The sequence below is a fragment of the Peromyscus maniculatus genome, chromosome 10 (assembly GCF_049852395.1).
Source record: "Peromyscus maniculatus bairdii isolate BWxNUB_F1_BW_parent chromosome 10, HU_Pman_BW_mat_3.1, whole genome shotgun sequence".
In the NCBI taxonomy this organism is placed as follows: domain Eukaryota; kingdom Metazoa; phylum Chordata; class Mammalia; order Rodentia; family Cricetidae; genus Peromyscus; species Peromyscus maniculatus.
This window is the reverse complement of record NC_134861.1, coordinates 81,742,844-81,764,213: the sequence shown is the minus strand read 5'-3', so window position 1 is coordinate 81,764,213 and position 21,370 is coordinate 81,742,844. Positions and strand designations below refer to the sequence as shown.

General features: G+C 40.1%; 2 protein-coding genes across 4 annotated transcripts in view; both read left to right on the top strand.

Moving 5' to 3' along the window:
- Positions 1-876: 876 nt before the first annotated feature.
- On the top strand, positions 877-16,224 carry LOC102920437 (UDP-glucuronosyltransferase 2B31-like). Of its 3 annotated transcripts, none has more exons than XM_006983804.4 (7): positions 881-1,015; positions 2,412-3,189; positions 4,969-5,117; positions 7,591-7,722; positions 9,345-9,432; positions 10,182-10,401; positions 12,004-16,224. In XM_006983804.4, exons 2-7 carry the CDS (start codon positions 2,466-2,468, stop codon positions 12,281-12,283), a joined length of 1,593 nt encoding a protein of 530 aa, XP_006983866.1. In that variant the 5' UTR covers positions 881-1,015; positions 2,412-2,465; the 3' UTR covers positions 12,284-16,224. The 3 variants fall into 3 exon arrangements, with proteins under 3 accessions (XP_076402659.1, XP_006983866.1, XP_076402658.1); XM_076546543.1 differs by having other exon boundaries at positions 909-1,021; XM_076546544.1 differs by lacking the exon at positions 2,412-3,189 and having other exon boundaries at positions 877-1,015.
- The window catches only part of LOC102920950 (UDP-glucuronosyltransferase 2B31-like), a 47,005-nt gene continuing 26,517 nt past the window's right edge, over positions 883-21,370 (top strand). The window contains exon 1 of the mRNA XM_006983806.4: positions 883-1,015. The gene's annotated coding sequence lies outside the window, so the exon portion shown is untranslated. The remainder of the gene's footprint in view (positions 1,016-21,370) is intronic.

The following is a 21,370-nucleotide window of genomic DNA, read 5'->3' as shown; positions in this document are numbered from 1 at the left end:
TCTTACCATATGCAAATGTTCATTTAACATGCTTTAAAAAAATAAAGGTAAAACTTATATATAAAGTGTTGATAAAAGTGTGAAAATATATTTGTTATCAAATTTGAAAATGGTTTTTCTGTTGACCTCAAAAGCAGGAACAGCTAAGCTAAACTTCATTAATTAGACTCATAAAAATGAAAAATTATCTGCATCAAAAAAACATCATTGAAAGTACTGAAAAGAAAAAAATCACAAAGCTGGAGAATGCATTTGGAAGCCATATTACCCCCCCCCAAAAAAAAAAAAACTTAGACTTAAAAGAAAGGTCATAAGTACATAATGTGGATGGGAAAACACATGGCATGACTCCATATAAACAAATCTGAACCCACATCAAAACTTATTCAGATGGACAGAGGATCTGAATAGACATTTTCCATGAAAGAGCTACAGCTGGCCAAAATGCATGGGGAAGTATGTTCAGCATCATTAAACATCACTAAAGTTATTCAGGCTCAGCTCAAAACAATTGAAAGCCACAATGAGATAGGGCTTCATCCTCTTAACTTCTTGTAATCAAGAGAGAAACAGTAGAGAGCAAGGGGAGACATCAGGATACTGCTGTACTCTGCTGTGGATGGCAACCAAGCAGCTCCTTGGAAACAGTTTGCCACTACCACAGACTTTAAAGATCCTGATTATTTGGCTCCTGTAGTTACATATCAAAGAGAAGTAAGAACAAATCCACACACACTTCTCCCAGGGAATTGGGATAGAGACTCAGCAGCAGGCAGGGTGGATCCCTATTTTCCCAGGTCCCCGCCCAGAGCCTGTTAAACTGAAAGAAGTCTCCGCCCATGCTGCCTGCCTGCCCAGCCCCCAGGACTCCCGACTCCCTGTTGCACCTAACTTTGGTGCTCACTCCAAGGACAGCTACGCGTTGCACGGGTGTCCCTATCTTCGCTGCCCACTCAGGAGCAACTCTGCCATCCTTCTCCGGGGGTTCTCACTGCGGGGCTCCCAGAGAGCACAGGTCAGGGTAAACTGGGTTCCGCCCAAGAGCGTGATGGTGCTTTCTCCCATTCCCCCTTTCCTGTCCCAGCTTGCTCAGACCCCTTGCCTTTGCTCTCTGAGGTGGAGCACATAGGAGCTCATGGTTTGCTTGGTGCTGTGTGTGGGACACCACGGGAGCTTAAGCAAGGAGGCACCCTGGACTTTTTCTAATGATATTTTGCCTCACTGAGGGAATAATGAAAATAAGAGATTATGTACTTGGTGATGTGTGCAAAAGATACATGGACTCTAGAAAGAGTTGATATCAAAATATAGAACAGGACAAATATATGGTACATGAGTATTAATAAAACAATTGTAGTCAAAAATTGGGAACAAAGTTAATTTCTAAAGCTAATTAGAAATGAGGAAGTGTGGACTTTCTGTTACAAAATGGATTGAACATTACATAAAAGAAACTTGGCTGCCTCCTATAACATGGCAGTACTTTAAACCCTTATAAACATCAAAGCCAATCACAAAAGCACCGCCCATTTTATACCAGCTACATGAAAAGCTCAGAAACAAGGATGTTTATGACACACAGAAGTCAAAGCCTGTGACAGAGAAAACCAGTCACCATTACCTAACTCCATGTTTGGGATTCTGACAAGACATATGCATAGCTAAGCAGTCCAGCAATAATGTGGTCCCTTGCCCATCATTATCTTAGCTCCTATGCTCCCCAGAAATGTTAGTGCCCCCCTAGCTTGTAAATGGCCCTTGAGGACAGATTCCTCCTGGGTACCCCCAAAGCATCAGACAATTCTTCTCCCAGCAGAAGGTAACCAGGGAAATTCTAATTCTTATTGTTCATTCTCTCAATACTCTGATAGTCAAGGGGGAGGCAGAAGTGTCTCATTAGAATATATTCACTCCTGCCAGGGTGTCTAATTACAAGAAATCAGAATCCCGATTGGCTGGAACCATTGGAAAGTCTAAAAGAACAGGGCTTCTATCTAAAAATCAGTTTTAATTTAATTGCAGGTTTATAATCCTGAGGTTATACTATGGAACTATGAACCATTTATTTAAAATTATACAATAGTATGGTAAAGGAATGCTGTTGCCAACATTCATATGAAGACCCACTGAACTGTGATATTTTAAAACTATGACTCAACAGTTATGTCTGTTCTGTAAGTTCTTTATCAAGGAGGCTACATTAGAAGGAGAGAGACAGAGAGAGTTGGGGGGCTCTTTCTTTCCACTGTTCTCCAAGTACATTATACATTCAAGGTCACTGAGATTCAGGAGTCACTTCATATGTTCACATCTGCCTCCTGGTTTTTGCACTTAGCATCCAGAGGCTGTGACTATCTTTGCTTTGGTGGGTACAAGTTATACTTTAACTAATTGACTATTACTCTGTCTAGATCTACAAGAGCTGAGTGATTGTCATTTGAAAGGCAGCTCTGGATTTAACCAAGATGTCTGTGAAGATGACAGCAGCCCTGCTCCTGCTCCAGCTGAGTGGCTTCTTTGGATCTGGGAGTGGTGGGAAGGTACTGGTATGGCCAATGGAATACAGCCATTGGTTCAACTTAAAGACAATCCTAGATGAACTTGTGAAGAAGGGCCATGAAGTGACTGTTCTGATACCCTCAGCTTCCCTTTCTTATGAGGTCGAGAACACATCTGCTATTGAGTTTGAGACATATCCTTCATCCTTTTCCATGGCTGATTTGGAGGAACTTTACATGGACTCACTCAGGAAATGCATTTATGAATTGCCAAAGCAATCATTTTGGGGATACTTTTTAATGTTGCAAGAAGTGGTTTGGGTAGATTCAGATTATTTTGAAAGTCTCTGCAAAGATGTGGTTTTGAACAAGGAACTCATGACAAAACTACACAATTCAAGCTTTGATGTCATAGTAGCAGATCCTTTCATACCCTGCGGTGACCTGCTGGCTGAGCTTCTCAAGATACCACTTGTGTACAGTCTCCGCTTCTTTCCTGGATCCACATATGAAAAGTACAGTGGAGGACTCCCACTGCCTCCTTCCTATGTGCCTCCTGCTCTGTCAGAATTGAGTGATCAAATGACATTCATGGAGAGGATGCAAAATGTAATCTATGTGCTTTGTTTTGACTTTTGGTTCCAAACATTTAATGAGAAGAAGTGGAATCAGCTTTACAGTGAAGTATTGGGTAAGTGCCTATTTAGTTGGGATTGTTGCTTTCTAAATTTGCTGTGTTATTGAAAGTGAGCTTGATAGAACAGGATTGCTAACAAGAAGAATTTATCTCTCCTAAGTACAATGGTAAAAATTCTGTGAAATTCTCTGCCAAATTCAAAGCATTGTAGAAAAACTTATGTCCCAATATCAGTTGCAAAGCCTTTTCTATGAATAGAACAGGACATTTCAGAAAGGCATACATCCACAAAACAAAGTTTTGAGAATTTCTCTAAGAAATAACATATCCACAAGACATTTTTACCTCATGTTTTAAAATGATAGCTTTACCGGTGAAGTAGTATCATCATCATCATCATCACCATCACCACCACCACCGCCACCACCATCATCATCATCCTATTGCTGTCATTACTTTTATTATCATGAGTATTCACATGAACACTTGTATCTAAGGTGGGGTGCTTTTGCTCTGTGTTACATATGTGGATATCAGATTCAAATTTGTTGACTTTTTACCTCCATCTTTATTTGGATGCTCAGGATCAATTCAGGTGTTCAGAAGTGCATGGGGACTGAATTCAAGTCATTAAGCTTGCATATTAAACACTTTAACCATCTAACACATTTCACTAGTCCCTAAAACAGTAGCTTTAAACAAACTCAACATTTTCATGATTTGCACATTAGACTGAAGACCATTAAATATCTCTAGCATAGGGCTCTACACAGCATTGAGAACTTTTCCCTTTTATACATTAGTATTCTCATTTATAATTTGAAATATTTTCTCATTTCACCTGCTAAATTTCTGCACAGCTGTGAATACACTGTCTATATAATGAGCACAGAAAACGTGTGAATTTAAAATTTTGGAGAATCTATATTTATTTATTTATTAGGAGTGTTGAAATTGTGTTCAAAATGTATAACATTAAAGTGTAGAAGTAATGGTTACGAATTACAGTGTTTTAAAATATACCTAGTGACTAAACATCTCTCTTTTCATATTTTAAGACTTGTCATCCTTATTATCTGCAAACAAACTTACCCAGACCTAATTATTACACAGTCAATTGGGCATCAAGGGCAGTGTGAGGACAAGGAACTCATGCATAATAGAACTTATCTTGTAGATCAGCAAGAGCAATATAGAGAGAGCATGTCTCCAAATGAAGTGCTGAAGCTGAATCCCCACACATGTGTACACTGGGTGTGACAGCACACACCTGGATTTTTGCAGTTGAGACATGGAGGAAGAGGATCTGGAGTTCAAGGTCAACTTTGGCTACATAGTGACATAGGGACCACCCTGGGCTCCATCAGACTATCTCAAAACAACACAAAACAGCACAAAATTCTCAGTTCCCTTAGAGCAGCTAAACAGGGAAATCTTGATGGAGAAAAGTATTTCCCTATGACAAACAGGATTCATAGATAATGGCATTGATTATGCTTAAATAGCATATTTAGATATATGGTAGTCATGAATGTCCAAAGTGTGTTGCAGATGTGTTGTCTTTTCCCAAGTTACTTGCACAGTGACGTCATATATCTCTAAGCATAAGGATGAGAAACACACATAGTACAAACGTGTCAAACATTATACACTCAGATATACATAGAGAAAGAGAGATACATAGATATGCAAAAATGTTTTATATCCCAGCCACATGCTTGTAAACAACTCTGGCTATGTTATCAAAAGTGTTTCCGGAGACTTCCTGGTGTATTCATCTTCCCCCAACACTTATGTCATGGGTTAAACCTTCCTGTTCTGATCCCTCTTCAGGAAGACCCACGACACTCACCGAGTTGATGGGGAAGGCAGATATATGGCTCATTCGAACCTACTGGGATTTGGAATTTCCTCACCCCCTCTTACCAAATTTTGATTTTGTTGGAGGACTCCACTGCAGACCTGCCAAGCCTCTGCCTAAGGTAAATATAGTGCCATTTGTTTGCTTCTGCTTGCCTTGTATTTTCAGGAAGAATGATTATATTTTATTACTTCAGAATGGTTGTCAAACTCAGAGAATCACAGGAATTTAGATAAAGAAAGCTGCCTGTAGAAACACCCGTATCTATCCCATCACAAGATAAGAATTTCCTTTGGATTACATTAATTCAGCAAGAATCTGTTTTTAAAAAGTTTCCTTATATTTGAGTGTAAAAAAACACAAAAGTACTAAATGCAGGAGAGGTCCAAAAGCCAAGTCCTATACAAAGTGATCTGAGAAAAAAAATAGATAGGGTGTGTGTAGCAGGAATCTTAAAAGTTCTTATTAATAAAATCAAACCTGAGGCGAGTTATTGGGGTCCATGCTGGTAGATCAGAGAGACAGAACAAGCCACAGCTATTTCACCTCGCCGGATCCTCAGCTGGTCTTGTCTCCTCAGACTGGAGGCCTCTGAGTCCTCATCTGGAATGGGTCTCAGCTGAATTGCTGCTCAAAAGCCTGAATGCTTAACCAGGCCAAATGCTTAACCAGCCAAAAGCTTCTAGTTTCTGGTCCTCACGCCTTATATATCTTTCTGCTTTCTACCACCACTCCCTGGGATTAAAGGCGTGTGTCACCATGCTTGGCTATTTCCAATGTGGCCTTGAACTCACAGAGATCCAGAGGGATTTCTATCTCTGGAATGCTAGGATTAAAGGTGTAAGTGCCACCATTTTCTAGCCTTTGTATCTAGTGGCTGTCTGTTCTCTGACCCCAGATAAATTTATTAGAGTACACAATATTTTGGGGAACACAATACCACCACAGGTGTGAACAAAGAAAAACTCATTTTCCCAAGTCACAATGGCTCTATTTACTTTCTTGATCAATCACACAAGTGAAAACACACTCCTGCACAAACACACATACACACAGACATTTGCAGTAACAGACACAATAATATAAACTGACGGCATAAAGTAGATTCTTTCCAATAAAACTAACATCTGTTACAAAGAACACAAATGAAAAGACAGTGGACATTCTTAACAAAATGAGGAATAGATTTATGGTCCATGAATTCCACTCCTGAGTGTGTATGTAAAAGAACTGAATGGAGGACCTCTATCAGATAGTAATGCAAGGATGGTCATAGCATCACTATTCCTGAAGGGAAGGGTGCTAAGGGTTTGAATAACAATGGCTCCCATAGGCTCATATACTTGAATGTTTGGTTCCCAGTTGGTGAACTGTTTAGGAAGGATTAGGAGGTGTGGTTTATTTGGAGAAAATGTGTCTCAGGAGGTAGACTATGAGGTTTCAAAAACCCAAACCATGTCTGGTCTCTTTCTGTCTGTCTGCAGCTTAGGGCTCAGGTTGAGTTTGGGGATACTATTCCAGTGCCATGCCTGCAAGGGTGCTCCCCACCATGATGTTCATAAACTAACCCTCTGAAACTTTAAACAAGCCTCCAATTAAATACTTTCTTTTATGAATTGCCTTAATCATGGTGGCTCCTCACAATATTAAAACAGTAAGAAAGGTTGAAGCAACCTAGATATCACTAGAATTGCTGATAAAAATTAGATAGTATACAAATACAGACAAATAACACTAAAACGATAAAACCTAGGGTCTAGAGATGCATGGTATTACCTTTAATGACAGTATAATAAGTAAACTAGCCAATGAACAAGACAGAAATTAAAAAAAGATACCTTGCATAAATTCCCTAGACTTGTCACAGTAATAGAATGCAGGTATTTGGTGGCCAAGGGACTGAGGAAGGAGAAAGAGAACTTGAATTTAATATCAACAAATCTTGCTTTTCAAGATGAAAATGTTCCAGAACTGTTTGTATGAGTGTGAATATGTGTAACACAGAGAACTGTAACCTTACAGTTGGCTACAACTGTACATCTTATATGTGGATGTGAATAGTTTTTAAGCACTCACTACCCTAATCATCTCTAATGCTGCTCAATTTCTTTCTGCTGTGGAATGTCATTCTGTATGCTGTGTATGTGTGTTGCTCTGATTGGTTGATAAATAAAAATGCTGATTGTCCAGTAGCCAGGCAGGAAGTATAGGCGAGACAAGCAGACAAGGAGAACTCTGGGAAGAGGAAGGCTGAGTCATGAATTGCCAATCAGACACAGAGGAGGCAAGATGGCAAGGCAGAACTGAGAAAAGGTACCAAGCCACATGGCTAAACATAGATAAGAATTATGGGTTAATTTAAGTGTAAGAGCTAATCAGTTATAAGCCTGAGCTAATGGCTGAGCAGTAATAATTAATATAAGCCTCTGTGTGTTTACTTGGGGGATGCAAGTGGGAGAGATTTGTCCCAACTGTCGGCCAACTGGGACACAGGACAACTTCCAACTACATCTTCCTGTGGATGTTGGTGTCAGTTTCTATGCACATTATTTGGTGTTGCTGCTGTTAGTGATGAGCTGATATTTCATTAACAGGAAATAGAAGACTTCGTCCAGTCTTCTGGAGAACATGGTGTTGTGGTGTTTTCCCTGGGGTCCATGGTGGGTACCCTAACAGAAGAAAGGGCCAATGTGATTGCAGCAGGCCTTGCCCAGATTCCACAGAAGGTGAGATACAGTGCCTCCGTGTTGTATCCTCACTAAGATGGTCAATTCCTGTTCCGGTGTGAGGGCAGAAACCGCCTGTGTGAAACTGAAGCTGTCCCGATAGCTCTAGCTCATCTCTGAAGTCACCTGGGATACAGAAAGGCAGGGGACAGATGCCAAATAGTAGGTGGTGTTTTTTGATTAATTAATTTGTTATTAACATTGTGTTCAGAACAAAACTTAACAAGTGTTTGTGAACTTGAAGTTAGGAAGGTATTATAGGCAGAAACACAGAATCTGTCTTGATACTTCCTCTGTTATCTTGGAGAATATATGAGGACTTTGCACACACTACACTGTAATCAAACTGCAATTAAATTGTAAGTAAGCAGGCACTCAAAATTGGCAGCTGTGGGACGTGAGAGGTGGCTTATCTTTTACAGCATGTATTGCTCACCCCGAGGACCTGAACTTAGTTCTGAGCCCCCATGCCTGACAGCACACAGCTGCCTATAACTGCATCTCATGGGATGCAGAGCACTCTTTGGGCCTCAGATGCCACTTACACACCCATCCCATACGTATGAACAGAGAGAGAGAGAGAGAGAGAGAGAGAGAGAGAGAGAGAGAGAGAGAGAGAGAGAGAGAGAGAGAGAGAGATTAACTTACACATAAATAAAAGGAAGTCCTTATCTTAAAAAGGGAATTTTTGCTATTCTGGTTTCTTTGTTTTTCTTTTATCTTATTTTAATTTTATTATTTAGATGCCTATTTGTTTTTCTAAGGAGAGAAAGGCATAGATTTCAATGAGAGGAGTATGGAAGAATATCCAGGAGGGGTTAGTGGGGAATCCACAATGAAAATATATTTTATGGATGAAAAAAAATCTCTTTTCAATAAATGAAAAATAGACAAAAGAAATAAAATGCAAAATCAAAAGATGGAGTTTGTATCATAGTCCTATGTTCCTGTGTAATTTTGGCCAATGTGATCACCTGTACTGAAAACAGGGCTATGCTGGTATATTTCCCTTGCTAATCCAAGACATAGGTAGGACAGAATTTTCCAGCACCCCAAGTCCACCTTTGGGACTGAGCTTGCTAATGCTGAAAAGGGGGGTAACTTGGGGACTTGCTTCTTGAAGGGATCATGTGCTTAGACAGTGTCACATTTCAAGGGCCTGAGCCAATAAAATACCTATGACAAAAGTAATTATAAGTAACTCAGATACCATGGACAACAGCTATAGTGAATTTAGAAAATAAAAAGTGCTGTAAATATATGCTGGAAAAACAAGATTGGCTTTATAGTAGTAACTTTCGTGGATTGTTAAACTGGAATTAACATTCACACATTTCTTACCTACTGCTTGACATTGCTGGACCTGCCTTTGTCTAAGTTGCTGTTGATTAAATGTTAAGGTGGCATGCTGACACCTGGATAAACATGAGAATAAATGCAGGAGAGTGAAGAGTGTTGCATCCTTGCTGCAGTAGTTCTTCACGGTTCCCATCATCCATCCTCACCTCCTGGCTTCTCGAGACTGGGCATTTGTCTTCATTGATTGTTAATCTATCCAGAATTCTAGCAGGAGTAACTTGACATTTGATCAAAGTAATAAGAGGCTAGCTTCATCTTAACAGGTTCTTTGGCGATTTGAAGGCAAGAAGCCAGACACCTTGGGCTCCAACACTAGGCTCTACAAATGGATCCCCCAGAACGACCTTCTTGGTAAGCATCAGGAAAGACCTGAGACATGAGGAATGGCCGGTCAACACTAATGCATTTATGACAGCTGTGATCTAGTCCTGGGGAGAATGGATGCAAGAACTAATGGGAATATTCTAGTAACATTTGAGATGGGAGAATCTATTTTTATCTCTACTGTATTTGCCATTCAGATACATGAAGTCACTTCTTTCTCTCCACCTCCTATGTCTATAACTTACATCGACCATTTCCCCTACTGGAAAGCAATTGTAAATGCCAGTGGGGATGGTATTCTTTCATTAATGACTCTTCATTTACTATGCTCCTCCCAAGACCCCACAACATGAAATGGTACCCTGTGATGAAATTTCCTCAGTCTGATTCCATCACAGTGAGCACCCAACCCTCCTGTGTGAAGCCAACCCATCCAGAGCAGTGGCTTCACTGTTCCTTTAAGAGAACACCCTCTCCTGAACCACAGCCTGTGCTTGCACAAGCTGTTTGCTGCACTTGAGAGGAGCTCTGACCTTTTTGTCCATTGCACAAAATCATTCTGCTTCCACACTGCACCTCCTCTATGTGGCCTTCACTTAATCTCTGTGGACTTGCACTGTTCCTTGCTCTAAGACATGGGAGGAATTCAGTGCAGTCCTGAGGTTATGATAATGTTATCTAATGAGTATCAACCCTTTCTGTGCCATTTTTCCTGCCTCTCATTTTCTTTCTCAGAGTCATGATTAATACTTGCCTTTAATTTCTACCCTTCCTAGGTCATCCTAAAACCAGAGCTTTTATAACTCATGGTGGCACCAATGGTATCTATGAGGCAATCTACCACGGGATCCCTGTGGTTGGCATTCCTTTGTTTGGAGACCAGTTTGATAATGTTGTTCGTATGAAGACCAAAGGAGCAGGTGTTAGACTGGACTTTCTCACAATGTCCAGTACAGATTTGGTTGATGCAGTGAAGACAGTCACAAATGACCCTTCGTAAGTACAGTGATTTTGTTCAACTGGTACTGGTCCAGATAGGTTCTCTCCAAGGTCACAGTAGAATTCATCTGATCTTTAGTCTAAGTTTGAAAACAACAACAATATAAAACTCACTCTGTCAATCAAGACTGCAAACTATCCCTGTTGATTTGCTGTACAAGCAGTTAGTTTAGAATAATTTGATGATGGAAAAGACACAATTTCTCCAAAGATGATCAAATCAACAAATGGTATAATGAAGCTAAATTTAAAATATTTCAAGTCACTGACTAAAATTTCTGAAACTCTTATTGTTTGTTTAAATAATCCTTACTCACTGACCAAAGTAGAATAATTATGCATATATGTGCATATGTATATATATATGTATAATATGTAATGAACAAATAAAATACTTACCATTTCCATCTCCTTAGACATTTATAATTTTATTTTTGTCAGTGTGGAAAGTCCCCTCTTCCACATTCCACAAGTTACAGTAACTTGTAATTCAGTCACTGACTCACTATAGGGCACTCTCCTGCTAGCCAGTGGCAGGATGCATGTTAGCTGATGTTTCTCTATCCCCACAAACTCTCTCCATTCCTAGACTCTGCTTACCACTGTTCTACACTCTCCTTCTAGAAATCAGCTCTGCAGTTTCCACACAGTGATGAGATTGTACAGTGTTTTCATTTAGGGCTTAGTTTGTATGACTTAGTATAATATCCTCTGGTTTCATCCTTATTATAAAGACAAGATTTCCTTCTTTATAATTGTTGAATATTATTCAACTATGTTTTCATACCACATTTTTATTTCTCCATCATCCCTCAATGTACTAGCTACTGTACTGAATTAGACTCCAGCATTCACTTCTGTTAGTAATACTCATCCTCCTGCTATTGATCAGCCTGTCAGCCTGACTTTCAATTCCCAGAAGCTACATTATAAAAGCAGAGAACTGACTCCCATAAGTTTTCCTCCACACATGCTGCATGGTACACGCCACACCCTCAGGGCCCCATAGAGACACAATTAGAATGTGGAAAGGTAAAAATTAAATGACAAGTACCACATCCTCTGCATCCTTGTCATTCCCGCGCTTCTGCCTCTGTTAGAAGTACTAGCGGTGGAATTTAGGCCCTTGAGCTTTCTAGACAAGCAAACAATGAGCTGCATCTCAGCCCTTATGTCATCTTTGTGTAAAGTATGTCGCTTTCTCACCAGTTACCCATTTTCAGTCATTCATAGCATTTCTATTGAGTTTACAAAGAATGTTGGCACAGTATCTTCACAAAAGCATCAATGGATCATCTTCAGACTGGGTTGAACCACCCACTTTGCAGTGTTTGAAACAGCTTACTAATATTTCCTCTGCTGGAAAGATTTACTTCCCCAAATGATTTCCTATTTCGGTTTTGGAAAGAATTTTTCAGAAAATGCCAACCTTGAGGCACACTTTCAAACATGTCCCCCCGCACCCCCCCCCCAAAAAAAAACCATTCTATCAAGGGCTAATCTAAGGAATGTACTGAGTCTTGTGATGCTTTCCCTGAACCTTCCATAGGCTTGATGCACTTAAGTAAACTAATTGGTTTTCCATATTGCTATCTCTAGTTATAAGGAGAATGCCATGTGGCTATCAAGAATCCACCACAATCAGCCAGTGAAGCCCCTGGACAGAGCAGTCTTCTGGGTTGAGTATGTCATGCGCAACAAAGGAGCCAAGCACCTTCGTGTGGCAGCACATGACCTCACCTGGTTCCAGTACCACTCTCTGGATGTGCTTGGATTCCTGCTGGCCTGTGTGCTGACTGTGATGCTCATCATCATAAAGTGTTGCCTCTTTTGTTGCCGGAAGTTTGGTAAAGCTGGAAAGAAGAAGAAAAGGGAGTAGCTGAAGTGGGGAGGATGGACACACGGACCTCCCCCACTGCATCCCGGCAAGTGATGCTGTGATGGCAGGGTCCTTCGTCCTGTGATGAGACAGCTTTTCAGTCTTCTTTGTCAAGTCATAAGATTTTTTTTTCTCCCAGGGAATTAATAATTCTTCTGCACTTAATTGTATTTCAAGCCAATGATAAAATTGAAATGTAAACAATTACAATTGAAATAGTCAACATGAGTGGGCATAGGAATTTTAGAAATTCATTTTTACTGTTTTAAAGTTATACCAAATAATACTATGGCTGAGGTGATGGCTCCATGGGTAACACACTTGTCTGTCCAGACATCCCCCCTTAGTTTGGATCTGCAGAACCCATATGAAAGCTGTCTCTAGTAGCATCTATAACCCCAGTGTAAACAAACCAAGAGATGCAAGGCAGAAACAGAGTTGCCTCAAGCTTGCAGGCCAAGTAGCCTGCTGTTCAGCAAAAGATACCCTACCTCATAAAGTGTGGAAGGAGAAAAATAACACTGGATGTTGTACTCACACATCCCGTTGCTTGCCATTTCATAGGTGCACCCCTACTCTCAAATGAGCACACCCATGTAAAATACACATTTACACACTTCAAACTCACACACACTCTAAAGAATGAAGGGGGCTCAGAGGTTGTTTGTGGATGCAAGATCAATAAGGAGCCCACTATGCTATCAACATGGTTTTGCAAGTATGGAACAAGTTTTAACTTGACTTATTGTAGACTTTGGAGTATGAATTTCTAGGTAAAGAGTTCAGGATTGGAGCTGTGTAAAAATCCTGATGTTACATTTGTCTTTGGGAGACCAGTGTTGGTGCTGGTCTCATGCTAGGCATGAAGCCTCTGGGTGACCTTCTACTTAAGAGTCTACCAAGATTGCACTCAGGCTAGAGAGATAGGATCGTCAGTTAGGAACACGAGCTACTCTTCAAGAGGACCCAGATTCCATTTCCATCACCCATATGGTGGTTCACAATTCTCAGTAACACCAGTTCCACAGGATCTGATGCTCTCTTGTGGCCTCTGTTGACACTGTATTCATTATCGAGGACTATGGGGGTCCAGCCCCTCGATAGTCCCCTCCCAGGGTCCGCAGAAGGCTCTATCAACCAGCTGAGAATCTATTCTTTAAGGTCGGTAAGTCAGTCTACGCACGCAGAGTTCTTTGGTCCATTCGCTTTAATTCTCCTGGCATAACATCCTTTATACACAGCTACAGTTCTGTTCTCATGTCTAGCTCCTTTCTTGCCTGATTTCTCTATATTTATCTACTGTCCCCTCTATGTTCTATCTTAATTCCTTCATATAGTTCTGTCCCTTCTAGGTTCTCATCCATCTTGTTCCTTCCCATATCATCTCCTCTCCCGTCTCCTTTTCTCTCATCTGGCTCTTCCTCATCTTCCATCTCGTTCCTCTAGTACTCTCCTGTAGCCCTTCAATCTACTTCTTCCCCATCTCAGTTTGTTCCTCTCAAGTTCTTACCCATCTAGTTCTTCCGTTCTCTCCCTCTTCTCTCCTGCTTTACAGTTATATATCTCCCCAAAATCACAATCCTCCCCTCCACCCAGGACACTCAGCCTGAACTTCCTCAGGCAGTGATTGTCCACTATCAGGATCAAATGGAGGGTTGATAAGAATTACAAAGAGGGGCACTAGTTGTTAATTACCATTTGTGACCCAAAGGGGAAGTGACTAATGAATTAACTAAAGGCTAAATATGGGTAATATCTAAGAAGAGGGATCTTACGTGCACAACTATAATCTTAAATGTGTTTGGTAAAGGATGTTAAAAATCTATAAGTTGCTAGGTCAATGGGAGAAAATAAAACTGTCTTCTTTTTTCCTGTGGCTCCTATCTGTCCAAGCTGTCTGCCGTTTTTCTGCAGGGTGGGGGAAAGTGTGCTCAGTCTCTAGGCAACCTGTGTACAGCTAGATGCCTCTGGTGATAGTTAAAGGGAGATCTGGAACTAGAGGCAAGGTTTGGGAAAGGAGGAAGTTAAGTTTAATTAGCACATCCACCAGGCCTTTTCAAACAGGTGGCCTGGATGCTTAATTCTGTTCTTAGAGAGTACAGAGGTATCTCTGATAAGGTACTTTCCTCCATCCGGTGATGGACCTGGCTGGATGCTATCAATAATGATAATTACAGGGAGGCTTGAACTGGGAGTTCTGGCTGAGCATAGCTGTTAGCACAGAAGGTTATCTAAATATTTCTAGAAGTGGTTAGGTAAGTAGTTAGAGGTCTATAAAGTTAGTAAGGCTGTAAGAAAGGAGGGGTCTGAGCTAAATTGTGTAAAGCTATTACTTAATGTCTACCTGACTTGGGCGGTGTCCCCTTGTGGAATTTATCTTAAGTCAGGAGACTCGCCTGTGGGAGACTCGCTATCACTGTTGATCCTCGGAAATTGGGTGACCACCTGGGTGATGTCTCCTTGTGGAATTTAAGTCAGGAGACTTTCAGGTGGGCTGTTATCATTGTTAGTCCTTTGGCAGTTGGGCGTCCACCTGGGTGGTGTTTCCTGTAGTCCTTGAAAGTGGCTAAGGGAGATAACTGATTCCAGAGAAAGCCTTTCCTGAGGCTGTTCTCCAAATTACCTGGAATGTGTATGTCCAGAGAGTGATCAGTCTACACTGTTAGTCCTTCTTGGGGAAAAGTCAATTGGGAAAGCTATGAAGGCACACATGATTTTCATAACAGAAGACAGCTGATATATAACAAGCCAAGTAACACCAAAAACTCCTTGGGATTTGGCTTCCTCTGGAGGAATTCCATGATCCCTCCAGGTAGTGACTTTGCCATAACCAGCTGAGTTCTTATGATATGTTCCTGCGGCCCGCAACAATTCGTGTGTTGCAGAGACAATGCAGACGCAGCACACATACACATTAAATAAAAATAAATATTAAAGAAAACACTTGGTCTCATGAAAAGAATTTTGTTTCCACTTAACCCTTTAAAAAGAATGACGAAATTGCCTCATTACCATAATTAATCTTTGGGAACAGATGTAAACTTTCAATTTTATGTTTTGATAGCACAACAAAAATTCAAAAATGGATGTTTTCACTATTTTTGTGGGTAGCTGTGTATATGTCTGTGTGTCCCTTTTATATATTTACAGAATATAATTTACTTATGTTCTTCGCATTTATGTTGTGACTTCGGTATTCCTATAGAAGATGTTTTGAAATAATGACTATGTGCTGGAAAGATAGCTCAGTGGTTAGAGTACTTGCTGTGCCAGAATTAGGATTTGGGTCAAGTTTCCATCACATGTGCGGAAACCAGGCATGTTTGTGGGAATGTCTATAACATACATCCTGGGAAGGCGGGTGAAAACAGTTGGATCCCAGAACTTACTGGCCACCCAGCCTAAGAGAAGTGGCCAACCTCAGGTTCAGTGATATATACTGTCTTTAGTAAATAAGATAGCGGGTAAGAGAGCAGGCAAGAGACTGGACGTCCTCTGTCTTCTGCATACACATATATTAGTGCACGCATACATATTCACATGTATGGTGGTATTTTATTTGTACTGAAATGTGATTTTAACTGTATGTTAATAAATAAAGTTGCCTGGGGGTCAGAGCTATTAGAGGCATAGCAAGGGCATGGCGGTGGTGGTGCACACCTTTAATCCCAGCGCTTGGTAGACAGAGCTAGGTAGATCTCTGTGTGTTCAGGGATACAGCCAGCATTGGAGACATACACCTTTAAGACCTGGAGGGCTGTACTTATAGGCAGTGATGAGGCAATCACGTGTTTGGGTTTACAACCAATGAGAAGGCAGAACAAAAAGACTATGAAAAGACATACACACAGGAAGTAGCTCTCTTTTGGAGAGCTAGGACCACCACAGGAGGAAGGGTGAGATTTTAGCTCTTAGCTCTGACCTCTTGGCTTTCTCTTTTACATTGGTTCTATGTTTCTTATTTAATAAGACGGTTGGTTACATCTACACACATGCCTACTCGCATGGTATAGGTATACACACACACACACACACACACACACACACATACACACAACACATACAGAGAAATAATGATCAATACTCCAGAACATATAATTGTGAAAATCATGTGTGATGGCCAATCTTAACTGTCAATTTGCATTTAGAATCAACTAAAACCCAATCTGTAGGACACAACTATGAGGGGTTTTATTAATCAGATTAGCTGAGGTAGTTAGTCCCACCCTAAGTTTGGGCCACACCTTCTTGTTACAGCCCACAGAAAACAACATGGACAAAGGAAACTTTGGATTTTGGCTGCTTGCCCTCATGCTTGTTGGCAGGTTTATCAATACATTCAACTTCAGGATTCCACTATAGACTGAAAACTAACAACTCTCCAGGAATCTTCCAGTACCAGTGCCAGATTGGGACTGCTGACACATCCAGCCTTGTAGACTAACTACCAGATTCTCAGCTTTTGTGTCATCACAGGGGCCCTGTTGGACTACCCAGACAACGTTGAACCAGTCTAATCTAACATTACTATTTAATAGATATAAATCAAATGTCATACATAAACTTCTTTTGAGTTCTTCTTCTATGTTGTCAGAAGCTAAAACTGAAATCTTTCATCTTTTCCTAAATGGCAATTATTAGAATGAGGCATGGGCAGATGTATATTGAGTCTATCAGTACTGTTCGTTTAGAGTACCTGAAACATACAAATTGTGGTACCAATTTCTGTCTTAGTTTGCTTTCTATTGCTGTGAATGACAGCATGACTAAAAGCAACTTGGAGAAGTCAGGTTTCACTTTTGTTTGTAGCTCTCTGGTTAACCTATCACTGAGGGAAGTCAAAAAAGGAACCAGGAGGCAGGAAGTGAAACAGGAGTCACAGAGGAATATTTACTGGCTTGCTCACCCAGCTCCCATATGTAACCCACAACCAACTGCCCAGGGTTAATACCACCTTCAGTGAGCTGAGGATCCCAACATAAATCATCAAGAAAATGCCCCACAAATTTGCCTAGAGGCCACTCTTCCATAGTCCTTTTCTCAAATTGAGATTTCCTCTTTTCAAATGCTCCTGGCCTGTGTCAAGGTAACAAAAAAAAAATCTAAAGTAATAGAAAGCATTCTATGATATTATGCCTCCTGTGATGGCTAATCTGATAAAGGCACCTTCCTCCAAGCCTACCCACCTGAGATCAATCAATCCCTGGGACCAACATGCAGTAAGAAGATAACTGAGTCCCACAGTACTGTTCCAACCAGAAGAGTGCTATAGTACACACACACACACACACACACACACACACACACACACACACACCATTTTAAAAGATTTGAAGAGTTGGACCCACAATACCACTAGTTACTCTTGGGGAATCCTTTAGCTATTTCCCCTAGCCCATCTCCGTTCTTTTGTGAATCCCCAAAGTCCTGCAGAACTACTCTCTACCTGGGACCCCACACATACTACACACACTTGGCTGGAACCCAGATAGGCAACCTAACCTTGTCAGCCTTGATTTTGGACCTGTCTACTGCCTAGCCACTCCTTCTGCCCCATTTCCATCCTCTACAAACTCACTGCAGTTCTGGGCCAAGATACCCTAGTTTTTCTTCTGTTGCTCTTTGTGACACAAGACCCCAAGACCTGATTAAATACTCAGTCAGTTCCCTTCCCTAATGCTAGCCTATCACTGGCTGCAGGGACACATGGAGTTGGCCTGGTCTATCTGTTTTGATAGGCATGTACCATAGGTTTTTCAGGTTAAAATCCATGGCTCCTGAGGCACTTTGTGCCTTTCAGTTTCTGAGAAGCCAAGGCACTTCCTCAGGCAGTGAAGCAGTCAGGCCATCTTGTGTTTCTCTGTGTTCTTAGAAGTCAGCAACACATATAGAAATTTGACAGGACACAATTGTGCTTAGACATTTATTTTATGTACCCTGTATAGCTTGCAAAAATCATTGCATCCTGGCAGCTACTGTGAAAATTAAAGCATTTCTATGTCAAATAAGATCATCAATAGTACAAAATTAACTGACAAGACATAAAGCTGAAGAATACATTTTCAAGTCCTGTGCTGAATAATGGATTTAAGCATTGTAAAATGAAATTTCATAGCACTACAATATGGACAAAAAAAGCACCAACCTAAAGGACATGGATAAATTTCTTGATATATACAATGCACTATAGTGAAATCAAGATCAGATAATCAATTTGAACCAACCCATAACCCCTGGTGACATAGGCACAGTAATTAAAGGTCTCCAACCAAAAATCCCAGAGCTATATGGATTCAGCTCAGAAATCTACCAGCTCCTCAAGGAAGAGTTAATGCCAATACTTCTCAAATTATTACACAAAATGGAAACTGAGGGAGAATTGCATGATTCATTTTAGTACGAGGCCACAATTACTCTAATATCAAACCACAAAAAGACCCAACAAAGAGAGAATTAGGGAACAATTTTCCCTTGTGAATATAGATTCAAAAATTTTCAAGAAAATCTAGCAAACAGAATCCAATAACACATCAAGATCATCCACCATGATCAAGTAGGCTTCATCCCAGAGATGCAGGGATAGTTCAACATACATAAATGGATAAATGTAATCCACCAAATAAACAGACTGACAGTCAAAGGCACATGATCATCTCATTAGATGCAGAAAGGTTCTTTGACAAAACTCTAACATCCCTTCATGATATGAATTATGGAGAAAATAGAGATACAAGGTACATCTGTAATATAATAAATGAATTTAAAAAAATACCACAGCCAACATCAACTTAGATGTGGAGACACTCAAAGCATTGCCACTAAAATAAAGAACAAGACAAGAGTGTCCTCTCTCTCTCCAAATCTACTAAATATACCACTTGAACTCTTAGTTGGATAAAGGGGATACATTGGAAAGGAAGAGATCAAACTATCTTTATTTGTAGACGTGATTTTATACAGAAAAGATCCTAAAAATAAAACCTGGAAAATTCCACAGCTAATAATCACTTTCAGCAAATTGGTGGGATAAAAAATTAACTCACAAAATTCAGTAGCTTTCTTTTTTTCAGATGACAGAGACTGAATAAGAAATCAGGAAAACACCTTTCAAAATAGCCTCAAAAATAAAATTAAATGCACTATCTTATGTGGTAATATATTGTGTCCCCCAATATATTGTGCATCCTAATAAACTTATCTGGGGTCAGAAGACAGAACAGCCACTAGGTAGATATAGAGGCCAGAAAATGGTGGCACTCACGCCTTTAATTCTATCACTTGGGAGGCAGAGATCCATCCAGATCTCTGTGAGTTCAAAGCAACACTGGAAAGAGCCAGGCATGGTGACTCATGCCTTTAATCCCAGGAAGTGATGGCAGGAAGCAGAAAGGTATATGAGGTGTGAAAACCAGGAGCTAAAGCTGGTTAAGCTTTTAGGCTTTTGAGCAGCACAGTTTAGTGGAGAGGCATCCAGTCTGAGGAAACAGGATCAGCTGAGAACTGGGGAAGAGAGGAAGCTGTGGCTTGTTCTGCTTCTCTGATCTTCCAGCATCCATCCCAATACCTGGTTCCAGGTTTGTTTTTATTAATAAGAACTTTTAAGATTCGTGCTACAATCTTACTATCTATCTTGTGGAAACTATAACTAAGCAAGTAAAACACTTGTGAACAACAAAAAAAAAACAACCTTTACAACATCAAAGAAAGAAACTAAAGATGAAATGATGTCCCATGGTTAGGGACCAGTAGGCTTAATATAGGGAAAATGGTCATTCTACCAAAATATTCTAAAGATTTAATGCTATCCCCATCAAAACTCCAACACAATTCTTCAAAGAATTTGAAAGGACAGTTTTCAAATTCATATGGAAACACACACACACACACACACACACACACACACACACACACGTACATACACACACAAAAGTAAACAGGATAGCTAAAATAATCCTGAATAATAAAAGAACTACATGAGGTATTACCATCCAAACTTTCAAGTTGACTATAGAGCTATAGAAATACAGACAGCATGGTACTGGTATAAAAGCAGACACATTGATCAATGGAATTAAATTGAAGAACCAAACACTAGTCCACACACCTAAAAACACCTGATTTTTGATGAAGAAAAAAAGGGGGACAGCATCTTAAACAAATGGTGCTGGCCTAACTGACTGGTTGCATACAGAAGATTGCAAATAGATCCATATTTATTACCACGCACAAAACTCAACTCCAAATGAATCAAGAATCTAGGCATAAAGCGTAATATCTGAATCTCATATATGTAAAAGGAGGGAATAGTCTTGAATTTGTTGGCCAAAAAAGGACTTCCTAAACAGAACACTGACAACAAGAGGCACTAAGGCCAGCCCTTAATAAATGGACCTCATGAAACTGGAAAGCCACTGTATTGTAAATTACAACACCATTCTGGCAGAGCAATAGGCTACAGAATGGATAAAGGTCTTTAACAATGAGACATCTGATAGTGAGTTGATATCTAATATGTATAAAGAATTAAAAAGAAACAGAACATCAAGAAAACAAATAACCAATTAAACATGGGCGACAGAACTAAACAGAGAATTCACAAAAAAAAGATGAAACACAAATGCCTGAGAAACAATTAAAGAAGCATGTAATAGCCTTTGTCATCAGTGAAAAGGAAGTTCAAACTACTTTGAGATTTCATCTAAAAACAGTCAGAATGACCAAGATCAACAACAACCAAAAGACAGTTAATGCTGGCCTGGATCTGAGGAAAGGGCAATGTCATCCACTGTGTGAGGAATGTAAACTTGAGTAGGGACAATGGGAATCAGTGTGGGGATCCCTCAAGAACCAATTACATCAAGATTCAAATATACCACAGGATTCTACATCCTTCTAAGGAAACACTGGATCATCCATGATATTGCTACTTTATTCATAATAGCCAGAAACTGGAAACAGCCTAGATGTCCAACAACAGATGAATGGATACTGAAAATGTGGTGCATTTACACAATGGAATATTATTTGGCCTTTAAAAATGAAAAATAAAATTATGAAATTCATAGGTAAATAGATGGAGCTTAAAAA

What these genes read in the sequence shown, in the direction of transcription:
- LOC102920437 (XM_006983804.4), top strand. Translation starts at nt 2,466, where the DNA reads ATGTCTGTGAAGATGACAGCAGCCCTGCTCCTGCTCCAGCTGAGTGGC. An exon ending in TTGCCCAGATTCCACAGAAG is followed by an intron (nt 7,723 to 9,344) that starts GTGAGATACAGT and finishes TCATCTTAACAG; the next exon opens with GTTCTTTGGCGATTTGAAGG. An exon ending in ACAGTCACAAATGACCCTTC is followed by an intron (nt 10,402 to 12,003) that starts GTAAGTACAGTG and finishes TGCTATCTCTAG; the next exon opens with TTATAAGGAGAATGCCATGT.